At 42.1% G+C, this 23,331-nt stretch overlaps 3 protein-coding genes across 3 annotated transcripts in view; 2 read left to right on the plus strand and 1 right to left on the minus strand.

Moving 5' to 3' along the window:
* LOC143296303 (uncharacterized) overlaps positions 1-5,205 on the plus strand; it is a 28,548-nt gene extending 23,343 nt beyond the window's left edge. The window contains exons 11-14 of the mRNA XM_076608153.1: positions 1,017-1,255; positions 1,652-1,898; positions 2,945-3,206; positions 4,990-5,205. Coding sequence (XP_076464268.1) covers positions 1,017-1,255; positions 1,652-1,898; positions 2,945-3,206; positions 4,990-5,205 — 964 coding nt within the window. The remainder of the gene's footprint in view (positions 1-1,016; positions 1,256-1,651; positions 1,899-2,944; positions 3,207-4,989) is intronic.
* Positions 5,206-10,419: 5,214 nt separating this feature from the next.
* LOC143296350 (RRP15-like protein) lies at positions 10,420-17,155 on the plus strand. The gene is made up of 5 exons (XM_076608227.1): positions 10,420-10,502; positions 11,530-11,849; positions 12,913-12,998; positions 16,278-16,464; positions 17,010-17,155. The coding sequence occupies exons 1-5, from the start codon at positions 10,433-10,435 to the stop codon at positions 17,139-17,141; spliced, it is 795 nt and encodes a 264-aa protein (XP_076464342.1). The 5' UTR covers positions 10,420-10,432; the 3' UTR covers positions 17,142-17,155.
* Positions 17,156-20,024: 2,869 nt separating this feature from the next.
* Positions 20,025-23,331, minus strand: part of LOC143295959 (ribosome quality control complex subunit NEMF-like) — a 39,183-nt gene continuing 35,876 nt past the window's right edge. Inside the window, exons 32-34 of the mRNA XM_076607667.1 lie at positions 22,735-22,778; positions 21,339-21,418; positions 20,025-20,868 (exon numbers count right to left, since the gene is read on the minus strand). Of these exons, the coding sequence (XP_076463782.1) occupies positions 20,800-20,868; positions 21,339-21,418; positions 22,735-22,778 (193 nt within the window). The 3' untranslated portion in view covers positions 20,025-20,799. The remainder of the gene's footprint in view (positions 20,869-21,338; positions 21,419-22,734; positions 22,779-23,331) is intronic.

A 23,331-nucleotide genomic window follows, 5' to 3' on the forward strand; every position in this document is an offset into this window, starting at 1 on the left:
GTCGTGTCTTTCTATCTGACTATTTGTATGTCTGCCTGTATGTGTCTGTTGTATACGTGTCTGTGTAATTTCTGCGTATGTGTTTATTATGTGTGCGTGATGGAGTAGAGACGGGGGAGAGGGAGAGAGAGCTACAGTTTATCGTGAAGGTTGTATTATGATTTACACTTTGCCATATGCGGGAATATTAATTTTGTGTCTTCCTCCAAGTTTGTTTTTTTTTATGTGCTTTTAATTTGTATCTGGTTTTATGTTAATAATGTAATTATCATCTGAAATACTGCCCCCTTGCTTCTGTTTTTGTTTTACCTTATTTTGTTGCTTTGTGAGTGTGGGTCATTCATTGAATCAATGAATTTGTTTCAGTTTTGCGGTTATGCGCAAGGATGAGTACATGAACAACACCACGACATTTTCCCAAGTTTTTTTGGTTTTGGGTGTGGGTTTTTTTTTATCTTCTGACATTCACATTATACTGTGACAAATACAGTATACCTTAGTTTGTAGAGATGTTTTTACATTTGTTTGCTTATTTATCATCATTGCTGTCTTTTTTCTCTTTTTTTTATTATTATTATTATTATTACTACTACTACCTTTTTCTATATTATAATCATTATTTATTCATTTATTTATGTAAGCTTATCTATTATTTATTCCCCTTTTTTTTCTTTTTTTTTCTTTTTTTTTTCTCAAGGCCTGACTAAGCGCGTTGGGTTACGCTGCTGGTCAGGCATCTGCTTGGCAGATGTGGTGTAGCGTATATGGTTTTGTCCGAACGCAGTGACGCCTCCTTGAGTTACTGAAACTGAAACTGAAACTTGTCAGAGCCGGGGTGCACACTGGCCATAGTTTGTTTGGTTGTTGTTGTTTGTTGTTGATGTTGTTGTGTGGTGTATTTTTTGGGGGGGGCAGAGAGAGAGGGGGGGGGGGGGCTTTTTCGTTTATTTTTAAACATTAGTTCGATTAACTCTCTTTGTCTCTCTTTGTCTCTCCCCTGTGCCCACCCCACACAGCATGCTGAACACGTACACCACACTTAGGAGGAAGGTGCCGCGAAGCATCCAGCAGCTGAAAGGCAATGTCAAGGCCGAGCGGGAGCTGCTGGGGCAGAAGGAGGAGCCACGACTGGAGGACGACGGCCATGACGACGATGACTACGACGACAACGATGATGATGATGATCATCATCATCAAACTGTTGTCAGTCCGCGAAGAGGTTACCTCCCCCCACGCCCTGCCTCTGCTGCTCCAGGTAAGTTTCGGTTTCGGTTTTTAGTTTCAAGGGAAGCGTCAAAGCGTGACGACGCTACACCACCTCTGTTTGAAAATTATAAACACACACACACACACACACACACACACACACACACACACACACACATGAACGCAGATGAAAAATGCGGACAAAGACAAAGGCTACAGGTTAACGATTCAAATATCTGTACGATATGTGCACAATTAAAAAGAACAAAATTTGAAGCAAAAGTCGAGAAAAAAAAAAAGCCTTCTGTTTCGCACGTTCTGCCTCTGTTGCTCAAAATTTCGGAGAGCCAATCAACTTCCACAGCAGAGATCATGTGATGCGCCTCTATAAATCACGTAAATACGAAACTCACCAGCGGTCTATTTTCATGTCCTGTACACGCAGGGGTCTACTCGTCACGTATGGCCGTCCGCCCCTTCGCCTCCGCCAGGCCGCGCTCTGCTGTGGACATGCGCATCGTGCCCTGCCAGGACCAGGACGACAGCCCCTGGGGGGCAGCCACCTACGGCGTGGGGTCTACCGGCGGCACAGGGAGAGGCGGAGAGGAGGACAGCAATACTCTGGATCACAGTACCGTGTCGGAGATTTTCCTTCAAATGGAAGCCATGCAGCGAGACAAGAACGAGAACAGGTCAGGATTTTTTTTTTGTTTGTTTGTTTTGTTTTGTTTTTTTTTGGGGGGGGGTTCCTTTTTTTTCTTCTTCATTTATTCGAACACGTTATTTACCCCCGAAAATGGAGTATGGTTGCCTACTTGGCGGGGTAAAAACGCCCATTTGTGTGCATACGAGTGAACGTGGGAACTGCAGCCAACGAACTAAGAAGAAGATCACGTTACTTACAATCCATTCCATTTCAAACCACACTGACAGAAGGCCTCTTCAAACTTTTTTCTTCTTCCTTAATTCGAACACGTTATTTACAATCCAAATAATTTCAAACCACACTGACAGATGGTCCCTGAATAAATCGCAAAATCTGATTCATTATGTTGTCAGAAATTGGTTTTCTTTTTGTACCTGTGTCTCTTTGGTCGAGTGTGAGTTTTATTCAAACATTGTCAGATATTCCATCTTTCCGGCTGTCTGTTATACATCTCTTAGAATCCGCAATAGCTTTATGCCTCGTTTAATTCATTTCTTAAGTACTTTATTGGTCTTAACCCATAATCGTTTTTATGCCTAAAGTATCTCAGTTTCTAACGATCGATCATTCCTTTTTTGTGTGTGTGTGTGTGTGTGTGTGTGTGTGTGTGTGTGTGTGTGCCTCTGTGTGTGTGTGTGTGTGTGTGTGTGTGTGTGTGTGTGTTTGTGCCTATGTGCCTCTGTGTGTGTATGTGCCTGTGGTTGAGAGCGCGCTAATGTGTGTGTGTGTGTGTGTGTGTGTGTGTGTGTGTGTGTGTGTGTGTGTTCGTGTGTATTCTATACTCTGCGTAGATTTAAGAACTGTTGAATAGCTTGATGTTAATCATAAATGCCCATGTTTGATTATAGCCTGGTAGTTTTCCCTATTCTCTCACTGTGACCATTCCATGTGCGTATATGTGAGGTTTACATCTTAAATGTCCTTTATGTATTCATATTGAATGACTGCGATTTTCGTGCATTGTTTGTTTAACATACACCACAAATGATATTCTCTTACAGGAAACGATATAACATTCTGTATCATGTACAGGATACGAGTGCTGTACACCAACTCAGCCCGCTCAGAGCTACGCACCAAACTGGAGCGGGAACCAGCATGGGCAGAAGGGGGCGGTACGCAGGGGTATGAAGAACTGTACGAAGACTCCTTCTATGACTGGGAAACCAGTGATGGTAATCTGCGTGACCTTGAAGCTCGCATAGCATCCTTCTGTTCGTCACAGCGCGAGCCGCGGCCAGCGTATTCAAGGTCACGACCTGCTGTGACCCACATGAAGAGATATGAGGTGGAGGTGAGACTGAGTTTTTGACTTTTTGCATTCATTATCAGTTGTTTCGCTTGTCAGTTTAACGACTTCTCTTTTACGAAGTCCTTTAAGTAATTTCCTGTAACTGTATTTAGAGGGGGGGGGGGGGGTTCTTCCAAATTTCACCCACATTTTTACCCTCATTTGCTCAGTTTCTCCCAACCCTCCAATCATCCACATCTCCCACCCCTTCTAACCGATAATACTCAAATGTATTCATAAATACTTTAACAAAATGTCTTCAATCACCGATATGTGTGACGGGACATTTTAAAAAATTCCTCCTCCTCCTGAGTTATTCTGTGTTTCATCGGCTATTGTGTATCACCTCCATTTTTAAAATTCGGTATTGCGAAAGACGTGTAGTTGAAATTCGGACCCAGTGTTTACCAGTCATCAGGGTACGAGGCACTGTTTCGGAATGGTTTTGTATCCTTGGAAAAGGTATACTTCACTCCAATTTTCCTCACTCTACACAGGTGTAAAAGGGCACTCGATTTTGATTGTGGAAGGTTAAAACAGCAAAAGGTAAGGATTAGGCCCCCGCCTTCCTGTGGCTTGACCGGGACACAGTGGATATGAATTCACTGCCCCCATGGCCGTAAAAGGCTAGGGGGCCTTTTCTTTTTATTTCATTTTTAAATATTCCTTTAATACACATGAACTGATTGTTCAGTTATTGAATAAAATGAGTGAGTGTTCATGTTCAGATCTCCATTTCAGTGAGTAAAGATTTTTTCCTAAACCATTTGAATATTTCAACATGCCTAAGTGCCAACACATAATTTTTTTTATATTTGGTGAAAGGTATTCCTCTTAATTCCATTCTTATTCATGGTCACAAGATTTTGCTCCCCACTTGCAATCTTCTACTTCTTCTTCTTTTTCTTTTTATCTGTTTTTTTTTTTTTTGTTGTTGTTGTTGTTGTTGTTGTTTTTTGTTTTTTTTAACACTCAAACGTGATTCGCAATCACATTCATGACTTTACGGCTGTCAATTAATTTCTGGAAGCAGTCCTGAGAAAACAATTTCTGATGAAAAGGGGTGTGTGGATCGGAATTTCTTAACACACACATTCACTCACTGTTCAGTGTTTCTGACACTTCAGTTAATGAGCACGAGATGAAGATGTGCTTGTGCTGAATTATGCATATGTGTGCAAGTCCCCATTCAACTGACTGTGTATTCATTAAAAGACAAGATGTGCGTGTCACTTTGGTAACAGTAAGTATTTTGATATGATCTGTGCATAATTCAAACACTGTGTGTGTGTGTGTGTGTGTGTGTGTGTGAACGTAAATAATGTCAATTAGTGTTTGACTGATGGTTTGGTTTGATGTCTGTGCAGGGTAATGCATGTAAGTTTTTGTTGTCTTGTTTAAATGCATATTGTGCACGTTGGGTTTTTACTTTGTATAGCACAGTTGAGCGTGTTTTTACACGAAAAGGCGCTATATATATTGAATCATTATCGCTATCATAGATTGAATCATTATCGCTATTATAGATTGAATAATTATCGTAATCATAGATTTAATCAATCATTATCGCTATTATAGATTTAATCTGTCATTATCGTTATCATAGATTTAATTATTATCGTTATCATAGACTGAATTATTATCATCGTAGACTGAATCATTATCGTTATCATAGATTGAATCATGACCGTTATCATAGATCATAGATTGAATCATTACCGTTATCATAGATTGAATCATGATCGATAACATGAGTGTACCTTCTCCTTCCTTCTGTTCCCGACAGGACCCCAACAACATACCCCTAGCTGGGGGCACGGTGTTCGTTCACCAGAAACCGTGCCCTTACCTGCCTGCCACCTCTCCCCACCATCAGCCCCACCACCACCACCACCACCACCGCCCTCACTCCTCCGTCAGTACGGCGTCCTCTTCACACTCCCACGTTCGTCGCTTTATGTTGCAGCGGGAGAAACCCTCACAGGTCTTCTTTGGTTCCTGACCAACCACTTGAGATGTAGAAACACTGGAGGCAGTTTGCATAACACCGGTGATAAAAAAAAAGAAAGGAAATGTCCGCGGAAAAACCCAAGGGGGTGTGGGGGGCAATCCGCTATACTGGGCTGAGCCTCCGGCACAGAAGCAAGCAACACGTGTGCTGTACACAAAAGCGTGTTGGGAGAACGACGGGGTGGACTAACTTTTCGACATAATGTGTATATTTTGTCACGTCCGTATTTCATCTTTAATGTAAGGTTTTTGATATGCATTTTATTTAATCAATCAAGTCACACATGGGTCAGTTGAGTGCTTTTCAAGCTGTGGGGGGGGGGGGGGGGGGTAAATTACTGCACACGTGCCTTGTGCAGTACACACAATACACACATGCCTTGAGCAGAACGCACAAAACACACCTGCTCTGTGCAGTACACACATGCTTTGAGCAGAACGCACAAATCACACATGCCTTGAGCAGAACGCACAAAACACACCTGCTCTGTGCAGTACACACATGCTTTGAGCAGAACGCACAAATCACACATGCCTTGAGCAGAACGCACAAAACACACATGCCCTGTGACACACATACCTTTAGCAGAACGCACAAAACACACATGCCCTGTGACACACATGCCTTGAGCAGAACGCACAAAACACACATGCCCTGTGACACACATGCCTTGAGCAGAACGCACAAAACACACATGCCTTGAGCGGGACGCACAAAACACACAAGTCTTATGCAGTACACAAAAACACACAAGCCTTATGCAGTACACAAAAAACACACAAGCATTGTGCAGTACACACAAAACGCACAGCGAGGATGCTTGCAAGTCTGCCGCGGGAGAGGGCAGATCAACATGGCGGCGAGATTCCGAGCCACTGGAGGCTTTAGGCGCAGTCCAGCTTAGTATGCAGATCACTAGGATGGCCAATACGTCAGTCCTACCAGGGGTCCATGGCCTATGGCCTGTGCTGGTTCTCGTCACCCCAGCTTCCGTTGCCTGTGCTAAACAGTTACTGCAGGTTGCCTCGTGGCCAAGTCAAACCACATCGGCTGTCTCGGGCCAATTGTCAATAAGTTTCGCTCTTTCAGTTAAAAACTGATATACCTACCACTAGGTCCTTCTCAAGATCACTACCTCATGAAGAAGACAGCTGTTTGATGTTATAACATATGATATATATATAGCTCATCTGTGTACAGAAGAATGTAAGCTCGATACAGCCCTTGGTACTGACCATAGCTCTCCATACACTTTATAATTATCATTGGCGGTCTTCTTTTCCTGTTCTCTTGTTCGTAGTCATTTAACCCCTTGACTGCCGAAGCTTGGTGAAATGAGGTCAGTGTGGCATGATTTTGGAGCCGGCGCAGTTCCTAATTTATTTTTTGTGTGTACTTTTGAATGGTGTAAATGATTTTGCTAAACAACAGTGCCAAGAGGAAGAAGTCCAGATACAGAATGATGATTGACACCCTGTCCTGAAAGCTCTGTCCTTACTCAACCCTTTTACTGCGAGCGTACTTGTCGACAGCGGCCAAGGGGTTCAAACCCATTCCCCTTACCTTCCATGTGTTGCCAGAATCTGAACCCCATGGCTTCTGGCTGGGAGTGAAACTCTGTCACCCTCCCCCGTCACCCTCCCTGACCCCCTCCCTCCATCCTTCCCCTTCTGCTACTACCCCACCCCTACCCCCCACCCCTCACCCCCACCCCCACCCCTTTTCCCGTCTCCTCAATCCGTTCAGCTGTCACACCTATCATGAATCTGTATGATTATTTGTGTGGCCATTTTCAGTGTAAGACCAAGACCAAGACCAATGTAATGCTCGGTGTGAGCATTTGAAATGTAACCATTTGAAATGTGATCAGTTCCAGTTCATCACAGTACTGCTCATTCGTTTGTTTGTATCTGTATTAGCGATCGTCGTTTGTAGTTAATTCAACAGTCACCAGTTCATACACCAGAGGTAAGTTTCAAAACGTCATTGCACTGCTCATTCTTGTGTTACTGACATTTATCGCTCATTCTTCAAATGGTATAGATAGATAGATAGACAGACAGATAGATTGGACTGCAATCTTTTCCAATCAGTGCATTAGATTAACGGCATTGTTGAATATTCTTATTATTGGTGTGTATTAATTTTTTTTCATTATTCTATTGTTAATGTACACCAAGGAGGCTGGGAAATAAGGCGTATGTAATATCATTAAAAACAATATTAAATTATCTCTAAAACAAAGAAAAATAAAATACTTTTTTTTTCTAATCTGATGTGTGTAACTGAGTATGAGTGGGAGAGAAAGAAAATATGTTTATGCAAATACATATTATATGCGTGCACCCATCCGACTAACGTGTATTTGGTGGGGGTCGTTTATGTTGGCATGTGAATATGAATTCTACCCAATAATGCATCATTCAGCGGAAATACGCATCCATAAAATATACACACACAGACACACATGCATACACGCAGGTGGCTTACATACACATGCATGGAGAAACCTTATAGCCCAGACATGTGTGATATATGAGTCAGTGAAAACCAAGCATGTTATACGGTTTCAGTTTCAATGAGGTGTTCGTACGTACGGACAGATCCATTTATGCCACACTACATCATCGTAAACATTTTTTAAACAGATTGCCTGATCAGCGCTTAAAATACAACGCGCGCGCGCACACACACACACACACACACACACACACACACACACACACTGACGCACGCACGCACGCACACACACACACACACACACACACACACACATACAGATAGAGAAAAAGATGCACAGCAGATATGTAATAAATATGCAGTCTCACAGATATGAAGCACAAACCGTGCAAATGCGTTCACAGGCCCAACACTACACATAAAAAAACACAAACTATTGCACACACACACACACACACACACACACACACACACACACAAGTGCGCGCGCACATACATACACACATATACACTGAGACACGGGCACACGCACATTCCTACATTCTGCAGATCCTACAATACCCATACACAATACACACACACACACACACACACACACACATTCCTAGATATTGCACTTAGCTCCCACGACGCGCGCGCGCGCGCACACACACACACACACACACACACACACACACACACACACACACACTACCTGACATGCCGTGCTTGAAGAGGGGTGGGAAAAGATATCTGATTCCAAAAACGTGACGCCAAGACTGCCAACTTAGCTCATTTCCCTGCATGTTCGGGGCAGTATCTCCATATAAGCTTTTGAATCTTAAAGATGCGCATTGTGTAATGCCACTCTGGGCTCCCCATTCCATTTTTTTTCTCAGGAAGTTCATTGGGTCAGTCAGAATCATGGCATGTTGATTTCAAGGCGCCCGGATAGATGACGGCCACTGGACTAAGAGCATGTCAGTGTCACAGCCAGCGGTTTCAACTTCATTGTCAGGCTGGAGGTTGTGACTTCGTACGCGGCATTCTTTTCCCTAATTGTGTTTGTTTGTTTGTTTTTTTTTGTTTTTTTGTTGTTGCTTTTTTTCGTTTTGCCTTGCAGTCAAATTCCCAACCGGATTGGTCTTTGGTGACTGAGCCATCTGCGTATATGACAACGTCCTCTGGCTCCTCACTGTTTACTTCAATAGCTTCACCTCTGCATCAGTTTTGCCCTCTGGCCATTCAGTTTCAGTTTCAGTTTCAGTAGCTCAAGGAGGCGTCACTGCGTTCGGACAAATCCATACAGCCATTCACGACTGGACAATGTCTTCCCAGACGGAGTGGTGAAATGATGGTGTTGAAGAGTTACTGATTTGAGGCTTTCAGGGTTTTCCTTCCATTTTTTTGTTTCTCAGTTTCATCACTCGGTGTCTTGTAGCTGGCATACAAGCTAGACTGTGCCTTCTCCTCAGTTGCCGGTCCCATCCATGATCTTCCGCGTCCAGACGGTTGCCTTTTTAAGTGGTTCCTAAACTGCATCACGTGGTGGGGTTTTCAGGGCTTTCTAAAGCTCTGAAATAGGCCTTAACCTGTCCTTACTTGTTTCTGGCCTGTTTTGAAGGAAGATCAAGCAGCGGGTATCGCAATAGTCTCAGTAGGAGTGTTTTTCTTTGTTTTACTGTATCGGGGATCAGCCTCATTAGTCATTTCAGCTGAATTCTTTCTGACTCTACGGCAGGCTACCGGCATGGAAAGAGTGTTGTTAACCTTGATCGGTTGTCGATCGCACTGAGAACGAGTGATTGAAGAGGTGGCGCTGTTCAATGCATCAATGTCTTTGGCTTAGCCGGTGTCAGTCGACAGTAAGGCCGTATGGGTAGTTACAGGTCTAAACTGGTAACTGATCAGTTATAAAGCTGGCGAGAGGCATCGATCCTCGATCGGGTGTGCACTGCAGCGACTGAGCAGCTCGCCATCGGTCCCGAATAATTACCGAATGTAACGTTCAATTCTCGTTCAATAAAAATACATGCCCTACTTCAGTTTCGGTGTTTCAGGGAAATACGGGCCTTCACTTCTTGATAGTTCTTGAGTTTAGTTGCCTTCGCCGTGCGGCAGTATCCGGCATGAACTTTTCACAATGGCGGCTAATAGAACCGGACCGTGTAAGTCTTCTGAGCGACTAACAGTCCAATCAGAAATCAATCTTTTGACCCACAAATAGGTCAACCCCTACATCTTCTGGCTCCATCATTGTCAAATTTCCCACCCAAATTACTAACCGAACTCCCACTAATTTGTTTTTAATTACCGACGACCTCCCACCAAAATTACCGGATGTATTACCGGATGTAATGCTTTATTGTCATTTAATGACGTGACATTCTCGTCGGGATCTCGGCGCGAAGCACCGAGCTTTCTATCGAGCTTTGGGATCGACCACTGAGATCGTATTTACAGGTCAGTGGGATCGACCCCCAGCAACTTTGAATTATGGTCTACCAGGAAACGATTATGGACCAGCTGGGATTTATGAAATACGAGTTGGATTACAAAAACAAAAAGGAAATCGAAAATGTTCATCAATAATTGTTCAGTCTACCGTCCATTTTTTTTCCATAAACTACATACTAAATACTGCATGTGCTTTTTCAACTGACATATATAGAAAAACGACGGTTTTTCCCATGTGCTTTGAGACCTGTCAGGGTTAGGCTACTCTGTCTCCTTACTGCTTGTACTAATAGAATTACCTCCCTTACAAAAAAAATCAATCATGGCTTCCACACGTGTGTCTGTGGACGTTGACATTTCAAGTGACGATGAAATCCACGACGATTTCCTGGGTAAGAATGAAGGATCAGTAAGATTACTGTGAGGACATATATATTCTTCTTGTCAACGTTATAAGTATTAGCATCGAATCTAAAGTGAATGAATTATGTTCGGAATGAAATAAGCACGTGGCCATGTTTACAAAACCTCTTTTTTCTGCCGTGATGAGATGAGTCGATCATGTTGTATCAGTGTATGTCTTGTCTCAACAGTATATCTAGAACCTACTCATCTAGATGCAAACTTACATGTCATATACCATCATTATGTTATGTCAGTCAAACTCAGGGCCTTCCTTCTTTACCACTTTACCTCTGACTGTTGAGCAAGTGTCTCCTCAAACTTGGAGAGGCTTTTCTGCACTGTCTGCCTCCAGGATGAGGGTTTGGAGGCTACAGCGTCCTATGTGTCTGGATTGATGCGTAGGGTCTTCAGGTATCTTTTGCAGACATCTTTGTATCTGTCTGTGGGGTGCTTACCCAAAGCCAGCAGTTCATACAGCAGGTCTCTTTGTATTCGGCCATCATTTGCATTGTGTTCGAGCCAACACATGCAGTGCATCTTTGCTTCGGGAGGATGTAAAATGTTGGAGATCCCAGCCTTCTCAAAGACAGTGAGAATTTGAGTTTGTCCTGCCAACAGATATTTAGGATGTGTGGGAGGCATTGCATGTTGAAGGCATTGAGTTTCCATTCCTGTCTGTCAGTGTCCAAGCTTCACTGTTGAACAGGAGGATGCTCATGATGTAAGCTTTGTAGAGCAGGACCTTGGTGTATTCTGTCAGCAATTCTTTATTTGACAGTCAGGACATAATGGCAGCAGCCTTGTTAATAGGAGTAATGCACTCGATCATAATGATGTCAAGAGAGAGAGGGAGTCTGAGAACTTTGATCTCAGGTGCACATCTATGAACACACATAGAGACACATGAAATCACTCATGATATATTCTGATAAGTGTTAGAAAGAAGCACATATCACATTTATTTCACACAGTCATGTGACAGCATAAATAATGGTGTATTTTGATTTTTCTTAGATGATGCAGGTTCAGAGGACAACACCGAAGTCACTGAAATGGAAACTTCGCAAGAGAAAAACTCTGGCTGCGGCATCACAGATGTGATGGCCAAAATTCTTGACAACCCTGTACCAAAACAGAAAGGGGCTATCCTGGCGAGAGGACAGACTGATCATGAAATAAAACGGAAAAAGAAGATGAAGGAGAAGGACAGTGAAGATGCTGAGAAACCAGTCAAGAAAAGGAAAACCAAATCCAAAGATGGTGGTGACTCTTCGTCAGACTGGACAGATGATAGTGAAGAGGACAGCAGGAGAAGTCACCTCCAGATGAAGAAGGTGAGAAGTTGTCCATGTCTTCTCAGTCTTACACTTCTTTTCTGTGGCACTGTTGAAGTGATATGAAGATACATACAAACAGTAGGTACCCTTCAGTCTTAAGAAACTAATCTGGTAGACACCTTTCAGTCTCAAGAGACTATGGAGTTGTGCTCTGGGTGATGTTTCCTGTGCAGTGTTGGCGTATTTGAATGTGACAATCTCTCCCACAGTATGCACAGAGGAAGCCTGATGCTGGTCTATATGCACACACAAAAACATCACACACAACATAACACTGAACATGTGTATATATATATATATATATATCTGTCATGCATCACAATACCAAAATGATGCACATCTCCTAGCACAATTTTTAGAAATGATATTACAATACAGTGAATACTTAAAACCCATCCCATTACTAAAAACCAGTCACATGCATCATACTCACAGTGGCTAAGAAATCCACATCTCAAATCACGTCATCATGACATGAACTGAATTAAGGCTCTAGCACTAGTTTAATGTCTGCAGGTATATATATATATTATATAAATAAAATAGTGTTGACATGGGAGATTGAGAAGATCTACACCCATAGCAGTCAGGCCTCTTTTTTTTCTTGCTTTATGTTTTTTTACATGAGATTTTAATCCAAAACTTCATAAACAACTCACTAGGGAAGTATATATTATGATAATATATTATATGTATTTCCTTGCTCTTTGTCAAAACACTGTTGTGCCCATGTGTGTGCTTTTGATGTTCCATTTCATTCATACCTTGTAGTTGTATTTATTGAAACAGTTGCCAAAAAACACGAAAACACAACCAACACCAGTACTTCATTAATAAATACACAAGCATAGTGATTACGACAACAAAAAAGAATACTACTATTTGATTCAAAAGGGGAAAAAACATCATTTTTTTTAAGATTGTGTTATAATTTATTTCAGCTATTTGTATTTCAACACAGTTTTTAAAAAAATCTTTGTAAGTTTTTGTGTGTTTTTATCGATTTGTTTTGCAGCCTGCGTGTACAGGTACATAAACGATTTTTCTGTGTTTGCTTCAGAAAAAGGAATGGGATCATATGGGCCGGGTCAAGCCGAGTGTCCTGACTAAGGACAAGGAAAGGATGCTACAGAGGATAGCCACAAGGTCAGTCAGGAAACTGAGCTTGATATGATGATGATGATAATAATGATGATAATAATAATATTATTATTAATTTGATTTATGTAGCGTGTTCCCATGTAAAACATGCTCAGTTGCATTGTACAGTGTAAAAACCGATGTGTGTACCATGCGTTCAGACAAATGCTAACATGAAAACTTACATTCATATCCCTGCACAGACATCCAAACAAACTCTCTCAAACACTGATTTATTTTTATAATCATCACACACAACACAACACTCATCATACATGCATCACGATAACTCATTGATGCACATAACAAATCACAAATAACACCAATATCACAAAATTGGAAACCAGATTTCAACATCATACAACAGTAGGAGAGTATGCACTATTCTACAGCACCACCAACATTCACACTAACATGGGCAAAGAAGAAAAAAAAAGTACGTAAACAACGGAACACAGGGCAGCACACCGTCACCGTCACCGTCACCGATCCCTCAGATTCCGAATCCTTTGGGGCGCCTTTGAAGCTTTGGCAACCACCTTTCTCCAGTCCTCGCGTCTCTCGGCCGCTCTCAGGGTGTCTCTCAGCTCCATGCCTGTCCACTCTCGGATGTTGTCCTCCCATCTCTTCCTTTGTCTGCCTCTTCTTCTTCCTCCCCTCACTGTGCCTTGTAAGATTGTTTTAGCAAGACCAGAGGAGCGTGTGACATGACCAAACCACTTCAGTTCTCGTTGTCTGGCGAGTGTTTGAAGGTCAGTATAGGGCCCGATTTCATTGCGGATGCGTCTCTTGACTTCTTCGTTCGTGATGTGGTCTTTGTATGAGATGCCTAAGAGTCTTCGGAAGCACCTGATTTCGACAGCTCTTATTCTTCTCTCTAAGTCCGCTGTGAGGGATTCCTCCTACTTGGTGGCACGCCCTGGTCTCGAACACATAGCAGGGCAGCACACACACACACACACAACTCATGTGCCCCTGCTGGAGTCTGTACTAGTGGGTCATAGTTAAGTATGTGTAATTAAATGAGTTGTGTGTGAGGGCAGCACACACACACACACAACTCATTTAATTACACATACTTAACTATGACCCACTAGTACAGACTCCAGCAGGGGCACAACTCATTCTCTGTCACTCTTTCCCACACATGAACACACACACACACTCTTTCTTGTCTCTCTCCACTCCTCTGACTCACTCACATACACTCACTTATAACATGACACACACTCTCTTTCTCTCTCTCTCACACACACACACACATGCATACACACATGCATGTGCACACATGCTCTCCCTCTCTTTCACACTTCACACACATTCCCTCACTCTCTCTCTCTCTCTCACACACACACACACACACAGATTCAGTGTCACAAGGAGCAGAACAACTCCTTTTCCTGCTTTTTTTGTTGTTGTTGTTGTTGATATAATGTGCTTTTGTTTTGTATGTGCATGAAATCTTTAAACTATGTTTGAAATCCTGGAGCGCCACAAAACACTGATTTGGTTTCTCACCCCCATGCCCCCACCCCACCCCTCCCGCCACCCTTAATTAAGAGGTCAGGTGCCATGGCAGAGTCAGCTAGGCATTGGGCCTCTGATTTAATATTTAACAATGATCAGAGTTCAAGGCTCTGTTTCAGCAGGGTATTATGTCCTTGGGAGGAAAGACACATTACTCTGCGACATTCCTCACTACACCCAGGTGTGAATGGGTACTCGACTTCAGTTGGTGGGAAGGTCAGAATGACTGAAGGGAACGATTGGGCCCCACGCCTTCCTGTGCAGAACCCCAGACACAGTGGCTGTTAACTCTCTCCGGACGAAGGAATGCTCACGCATTCCTACACAAAACGTATTCGGATTCGGACGAAGGAATGGAGTAGCATTCTCCAAAAGTAAAATTCCATCATGCGCTGTGCACGTGATTTTGTGATTAGCCAAGCAGAGTGCGCTATTCTGGGTCACTCCACAATCAAACAGTATGATTGGTCAGCCTGGGATATGTGGCCTGTCTCGCACACACGCTGACAAAGTCACTGACCGGTCGTCTGCTCGCATGCCAGCCTGTTAGCAAAGCGGGCTCTTCTCAGAATGTTGAGAAGAGAACAAGGCAGTGACAGCAACGTTTTAGGGTTGCCAAAGTACTTGAAATGCTACAAACTGAAGGGTCGGACATTGAAGAGGTGGATGATGACGAAGAAGAAAGCGAATTTAATGTAGAAAGCGAGCATGGGTATGGTGATTCGGGGTGAAAAATTGGCAGTATTTTCTACATATGGCAAAACTGTAAAAATAAGATGAGAAATTTGATTTTTTTTATATGTAATAGCTCAACACATAATAAACCAGTTCTGAAAGTTTCATTTTCTTACACAGTATTTTGTATTTTTTGTAATTATTTTCCAAACCCTTACAAATGGGCCGTCCGTGGGGAAAAGCAAGGGAGAAAACTTGTCGTCCCGAGTGAGTTAACACACTGCCCCACAGAACCCCAGACACAGTGGCTGTTAACACACTGCCCCACAGAACCCCAGACACAGTGGCTGTTAACACACTGCCCCACAGAACCCCAGACACTGGCTGTTAACACACTGCCCCACAGAACCCCAGACACAGTGGCTGTTAACACACTGCCCCACAGAACCCCAGACACAGTGGCTGTTAACACACTGCCCCACAGAACCCCAGACACAGTGGCTGTTAACACACTGCCCCACAGAACCCCAGACACAGTGGCTGTTAGCACACTGCCCCACAGAACCCCAGACACAGTGGCTGTTAACACACTGCCTCACAGAACCCCAGACACAGTGGCTGTTAACACACTGCCCCACAGAACCCCAGACACAGTGGCTGTTAACACACCTCCCCACAGAACCCCAGACACAGTGGCTGTTAACACACTGCCCCACAGAACCCCAGACACAGTGGCTGTTAACACACCTCCCCACAGAACCCCAGACACAGTGGCTGTTAACACACTGCCCCACAGAACCCCAGACACAGTGGCTGTTAACACACCTCCCCACAGAACCCCAGACACAGTGGCTGTTAACACACTGCCCCACAGAACCCCAGACACAGTGGCTGTTAACACACTGCCTCACAGAACCCCAGACACAGTGGCTGTTAACACACTGCCTCACAGAACCCCAGACACAGTGGCTGTTAACACACTGCCCCACAGAACCCCAGACACAGTGGCTGTTAACACACTGCCCCAACGGCCATGAAAGGCTATGGGACCTTTAACTTTAACCCCTTCCTCCCTGATTGCAGAGGAGTGGTGCAGCTGTTCAACGCAGCCCGTCAGCAGCAGAGAATGGTGAAGGAGAAGATGGAGGAGGCAGGGTCATCGGTACGGCGGAGGGACAAGGTGATGGGCTCCATATCCAAGAAACAGTTCCTGGACCTCCTGGATAACAGTCAGGCAAACACAGACAGCAGCAAGGCCACCAAGAAACAGGTACTTACTGCTGGATGCATTGTGTGCTTGGGAGAGACAGCTTCATCGTCAGGCTGAAAACAAACTCTCAGTTCAAATCTGGCCTCGAAATACATCTGTATAAATCTGCTTTTATGGATGTTTAGATGTTGGTATTTGGTATGTGGTGTGATGTTTGTGTGCTTCTGTGTGTGTGTGTGTGTGTGCTCTTTGTCATTGCCGCATTCCATTTGTCTGGCTTTTTAAGTCATAATTTTAGTGCCCTTTGCTGTAATTTTTGTAACCATCATTTCTCCAGTATTGGTGTTAATTGTTAGCGTTCTCAGCCCTTGTGCTAATGAGGTAGAACACATTAGAAATCCCTTGTACTGTTGTAGCGTTATTATTATCAAGACATGTTTCACTTCGATGAAGTTCAGGCTTGTTCATTTCTAACATTAACTCTTCCGTTGTTACATTAATGACACACATTTTGACTTTGTTGTTTCTGTCAAGGTGGGCTGTATTTGTACATTTAACTTGAATGTTTGCAGACTGTAGTTGATTGGTGACTGTTTCTGATGCAGGGTGACTTGCCATCAGAGGAGGCAGGAGGGAAGTGGAGCATCCTGAGAGACGACTACATGATGAAGGCGCGCATGAAGGACTGGGACAGAGACAGCGGGCATGAAGATGATGATGATGATGATGGCAGATAGTGGGGTGGACTTCTTTTTTTTTTTTCTTTTTTTTTTTTTTCTTTTTTTTTTTTTTTTTTGAGGGGGCTGGCAGGGGAGGGGGGTGTTTTTGGGTTGGGGGGGTTTCCTCAGTGTTGATATATAATGGTGGAAGTCTGGAAGAGTCTTGAAAGAAAATTGAGAGAACAGTTTCCAGGGCTTGAAACCTTGAAATGTCTTGGAAAAAATGTGTTTTGCTCTTCAGGACGTGGAAAAGTCTTGGAATTTAGATAAAACCATTGATCAGCACCATTCAGCAAAGAGCTTAGTGCATTTAACCATTTCACTGCCAAACTCACATTTATGCAGCAGTTAGGTAGAGGACCCATGTCACTGAAGGGTGACCAGATCATGGGACTATTATCCATGAACCTACTGCCCTTTATGTTTGGTTGTAGGATTGGCCATATTTTCTGCATATCGCAGGGGGAATTCCCAGCTAATCTTAAACACCATATTTTCTGTGTTCATAGCACAAGGGAATTTTGCACTCGAAATTGACTAGCAGTGAAAGGATTAAAAGCAAACAAATGAAATAACAAAAATGTGATGAAACTTTAACATTGATACTGCTGTAGTCTGCTGATCTCTTTTGTCAGCAGTATTTAGTTTGGCTTTGCATTTGGTATGGAAAATTTTCAGTCTGGTCTTGAAAATGTCTGCAAAAAATATTGAATTTTGATTGGTGACAGCAGTGGGAACCCGGTTTTTCTAATGTGTACAGTGTTGGTTAATGCTGTATGTAACTGGGTGGAAGGGTGATAGTGGGCATGAATATGTGGGAAAAAGTCTTATTGGTGAATGAGAAGATTGTTTTTGGATTCTTCTTCATGTATGAATGAATGTTTAAACGAATGAGGGTGTGTGAAGGAAGCTAGTCCGTGTGTGTGGATGTGTTCGTACAAGTGCATGTGCTTGCACCCTTGAATTTATGCTGTAGATTCCCATTGATTCCCCCATCCTCCTTTCCGTGCCAGAGTGGTGTGTGTGTGTGTGCGCGCGAGCTCTGTCTTGCATGTATGATGTACTTCTAACCCATGCCACGTTCTGATTAAAGTTCAGAGAATTTACAGTTGGGTGCAACTTGTTTGATGCGTAATTGATTGAGAATTCTCTCTCTGTGTGTGAGTGAGACAGTGAGTGTCTGTGTGCACAATGAGTCTATTTTGAATATTCAGCAAAAACAAAAAAGTAATGACAAGTTGCTAAGATCTAAGGAAACTATATCTGTTCAATATCAACAAAAATCATTTCAAAATTCAATGAGTTATGTTTTAGTTGATACATCGCTGAACAGAGATTGTATGGTTTCAGAATAATGAGACATTGAACAACTGTGTATATCAATCCAGGGAGTTTGATTTCTGATTTTTGGTGATGTTTGCTTATTTTATTGCCCCTTTTTCACCAACACAGACTTTCATCCTGATGCTGCTCCTGCCAAATCTCCTATACTCGATCACATCCAAGCTCATTCTGTCATATTTCACATGCCAACAGTCCACTGGGGTCTGTAATCTGTGGAGTTATCATGCCACTCATCAGAGGAGACTCTGCACTACTGACAAGTCACCTTGGTGGTGTTCAGCGGCCTGGGTTGAGCTGCATGATCGAACTTAGCAGCGCTAAGCTTGCTCATCATTAAGAATATTCTTAACTCTACAGTAAATTCAATATATTTAGGAACATTCTTTAAGCAAACTTTGCACTGATGAGTTCACTCATGCAACCAACCCTGGGACACAAACTGTTGAGCCATGATCTTATATAATCTTACTCTTATTTTATTTCATTATCACCATCTAGACATCACTGATTTGCATTATACTTCAGTATATTTATTTCTTTGTTTAGTTCATTTCATGTTAATGTTTAAAATTCTATACAAACTTTGAGTAGGCTCACATGGATACTGCTGCTATGGAGATTATGAAGTATGAAACTATGTGACAAAGCTATTCTGGAAGTCTCCTCTCATGATTATTAATCCAGAGTCAACCAGACCCAAGAGATGCAATGTTGGAAAGGAAATCTAAGCAATATTCTCTTATTCTCAAAGTTGCATCTGTGAAGTGAAGGACTCTCAATAGTGTGGTCCCAGTCTTCCCATCTGAGCCAGCTGCACTCACAACACTCAGGTAGGAAATGGCTACAGACCAAAAAAATATGATGTGCCTGATGGAGTTTGAAACTACATCCTCCCTGATGTCAGTCTGTGACACTAACCACCTCACCTTGATGGAGTGTCCTACAATCTCTCTCCAGACACAGAAAGGCAGATACAGTTGGAAATGGATTAAAAACAACCCTCTTCTGAAACAACTAAAAGCACCTCCAGAGGTTTTCAGACAGGGAAAATGACTAGGAAAGGTTGTTGTTTTGTTTTGTTTGTTTGCTGTTGTTTTAGATAAGTTAATTCCCTCCTTAAAATTAGCACCTTAAAAGTAACCAAGTAATGCGCATGCCGAAACAGGATGATGGCTTCAGCATGGACAAAAGAAACTTCCATCATCAGTATCACCAATTCAATCAATCTTCCTGAGTCACTAACCCACGAAAACACCACACACTGTGAAATAATTGTTTTTTAATTGGCAATACAGTTTCAACAAAACTGTCCGCTCCAATTCAGTTGAGTTTGACTCCACAGGGCCATAAACGGTTATCTTAAGACAACACCATAAACGGTTATCTTAAGACAACAAACAAAGGTTAGAAGACTCACATGTGATTTCTTCTAAATTTGACATACACTCAAACGCACATACACACACACAAACTCACAGAAGCACCACCCAAACAGATCAATTTCAATTTTACATAATGCTAGGGTGACTTAATAGAAGTAACAATACTGCCAAATCACTGTCTTTGGCCATTTGGCACAACCCTTTAATGACCACACAAACAACTGTTCACAACTTGAAGCAATAAACAAATCTGTGTTATCACATCATTCGACTGTTTATCACATAACACATGTCAAATGTATGTCAATTACATAAACACATCAGCCATCCGTTTATCGCATGGAATCCGTCAAATGTATGCCAATTACAAAACACAGAACTGTCTTAAGAATGGCTAATTATCAACGAATTAGATAATGGTGAACTGCATAAAATTGTGTTCAATATACTGACTGAAACTCACTAGTGCAAACACTGGTCTGTACAGGATGAATGAAAAGTATGCACAGTTGGTTACCTATCTTCCTCTAATTACCTCCCTTCTGTTATGCATCAAGCTTCTTTTGTTCTTTCTCTTTTAACGAGTTCCCTTATGTTATGCATCAAGCTTCCTTTCTTCTTTTTTCCAACATATGTCTTCGTTTTTTGTTCTCTGTCTTCATCATAACACAGCTAAAAGTTTTTTTTGTTTTTGTATTCTTCAAATAAGAGATTTAACTACACATACTTAACCGTGACCCACTAGTGCAGACTCTGGCAGGGGTCTGATCCCTGTCCTGTGCAAACTACTAACCGCCTAGTATCTTCTTCAAATAAGAGATTTTTCATGATCAGTGGGGTCGTTTGCTCATTTTGAAAACACCATGAATTGTTGAAACATGACTGATTTTTCACTTGAGGAGTCCAGCCAGCACTGAGGACAGGGCCACAGGGCAGGAGAGAAGAGTAGATCATCTTTTGTGGAGGTTGGGAGCAGCCACCTTCACCTTGCCGGGCATATTGCGTGACAGGTCTGCGTCCTGCACACACACACACACACATGCACATAGACACACATGTGAAAGCATACAAACAAATACATGAACACACCCACACTCAAAAACTGAATGATAAGATCCCGTCATGTCACGCATGAAAAAAAAAACAACAGTGACCTGCATTAACCCCAGAACCTTTACTTGCTCTTCTCTGTCACACTGTCAGTTCCCATCTTCCCACCTGGACACACAGCTTGCGTCTTGTGTCTCATGATGCATTTTTATCTTCCTGGTTGCAGTGTGATCAGTCGTTTATTTATCTTCTGGTTGATCAACACACTAGCAGATCTAAATTCTCCAGAAGTGCGATATAAAAATTCACTATCATGATAATAATAAAAGTACATATTTAGTGCGGAGTCACAAGCATTCAACGTTAATATTATCATTATTAGCATCATCATCACAATTGAGCATAATCATAATCATTTTTATCATAGTTGCTCACTGACCTTCATGATACGCAAAAGGTCTTTTTCCCTGACAGAGGCAGCTTTATCATGCTGGAACATGTTGAGAGCTGTTTTGGCCGCTGAAAATAAAAACATCACACACTCATCATGCCATTCGTACAACTCCCATTTCCTTGTGCATTGAAACCTACCCTTTTTTTGACTCACTTGTTTTCTATTTTCTTTTAACAATAATGAATCCAAGAACAATTTGATTTAATCTAAAATCCCCAAATCACATCACTGTATGCTGAACAGTCCAGCAAATGATTCTTGAAGATCTGTTCGATCTATTCTTTAATAATTCTTAAAGTTCTGTGCGATCAGTCGTATGATCAGTAAATGATTCTGTAAATAATGTTCAATCCAATCTAAGTTTAAACGTCCAGCAAACGATTCCATAGATACACAAAAGGCCTGCATTTCTATTCACTTTTTCCTGTGCTTCATTATCACCTCAGTGGCATCAGTCCCCACACTGGTCTCTTTGGCTATACTATCAACCACACAGTTCAACTGCAGCGGTAGTGCCATGTGTGCTCAGTAACTCGCATGCTGCTGTCAGGCCAATCACTGGAGAAGACATGCACTGTTTCGGTGTCCAGTATTGCTTGTGGTCATTCAACATGTACATACAGGCATGACTGTTGTGTCCATAAGAACAGAATACGTCTCTATTACCAGGCATACTGGGATCACAAAGAATATAAATCAAATGAAGTGAAAGTCTAATTCATCTTCGTTCCAGGCTGTGACTCCCACATTCACTCAAATACACAAGAGGGCTTTTACATGTGTGACTGTTTTTACCACCATCATGTAGGCAGTCATAGTCCATTCCCAGGGGGGAATACAGATGTGAAATTTAAAGTAAGCCAACAATTCATTATTCCCTTCCCAACAGAGACCGTTAATAAGAATATACATTAATAACTGCTGAATTGACATTATCACATATTTAGGATTATACGTTTATCAACATAATTATGTGCTGTGTTTTCTCATTACATGATAGCATGGATGACCTTTTTCATTTCTCTGTGGGTGAACATAACATTTTGTGTATACATCAAAGACATACTCTGCACATACTAACTGCTTTCCTCATTCTGACTTCTAAACGCTAAAATGCATTTTTACTATGATCATGAATATATTGCTGTGTCCTTTATATATCTATATGTGTGTGTGTGTGTGTCTGTGTCTGTGTCTGTGTGTGTGTTTTCTTCTTCTATTCAGATTCCTTGCTCTCCATTTTAAACATACAAGGCATGCACTGGACATTCAGTTTTGCATTTGCAGTATGTTCTGTCATGAATTATGTATATATTCCCCCTTTGTTTCTTCTTCAATCACTCACAACAGTCTTTTTTTTTTCTTGGTTCGATGAAATTACCTTTTCCTCTTTTGGTTGTACCAGGAAGAAGCTTCACTTTAAATCTGAAAAGCAAAACAGAATTATTGGTTCATTTGATTTGCACATGTGTATCTAAAGAAGAACAATACATTTAAGACATATCACTGCAACAATCCTCATCGACATTTGAGGCAGACACGGTGACAGCAACTTCTTTTCACAACGACATTCCCAAATGACAGTGAAATCATCCACTTCCTTTTATACCTTCTTTCCTATAATGACAACTATTTCAAGTGTGCATGTGCCCGCATCTGTATGTATGTGTATGCTTACTTTGTGTGTGTAAGTGTGAGACCTTTTTTCTTTATGCGTACTTGCATGTATGTGTGTGCCTGTCATTCAACAATTTGTGAGAACTACCTCCACTGAGAACACTTCTTCATAGCTTCTGTTCCTGGTGGAATGGTGTCCTCATGGTAATGCTCATAATAATAATGGTATTTATATAGCGCTGAATCTTGTGCAGAGACAAATCAAAGCACTTTCGCACCAGTCATTCACACGCATGCATAACTCTAAAACTGGAGAAACTGAAGACAAGGTTGAGGCAGGGAAGGGAGGCTATTTTGGGAA

Source organism: Babylonia areolata, chromosome 21, assembly GCF_041734735.1.
Source record: "Babylonia areolata isolate BAREFJ2019XMU chromosome 21, ASM4173473v1, whole genome shotgun sequence".
Classification (NCBI taxonomy): Eukaryota; Metazoa; Mollusca; class Gastropoda; order Neogastropoda; family Buccinidae; genus Babylonia; species Babylonia areolata.

Bases quoted from the DNA above. Each gene is read 5' to 3' on its own strand.
- LOC143296350 (XM_076608227.1), top strand. From the start codon at position 10,433: ATGGCTTCCACACGTGTGTCTGTGGACGTTGACATTTCAAGTGACGAT. The intron at 10,503-11,529 runs GTAAGAATGAAG...GATTTTTCTTAG, and splicing joins AATCCACGACGATTTCCTGG to ATGATGCAGGTTCAGAGGAC. The intron at 16,465-17,009 runs GTACTTACTGCT...TTTCTGATGCAG, and splicing joins GCAAGGCCACCAAGAAACAG to GGTGACTTGCCATCAGAGGA.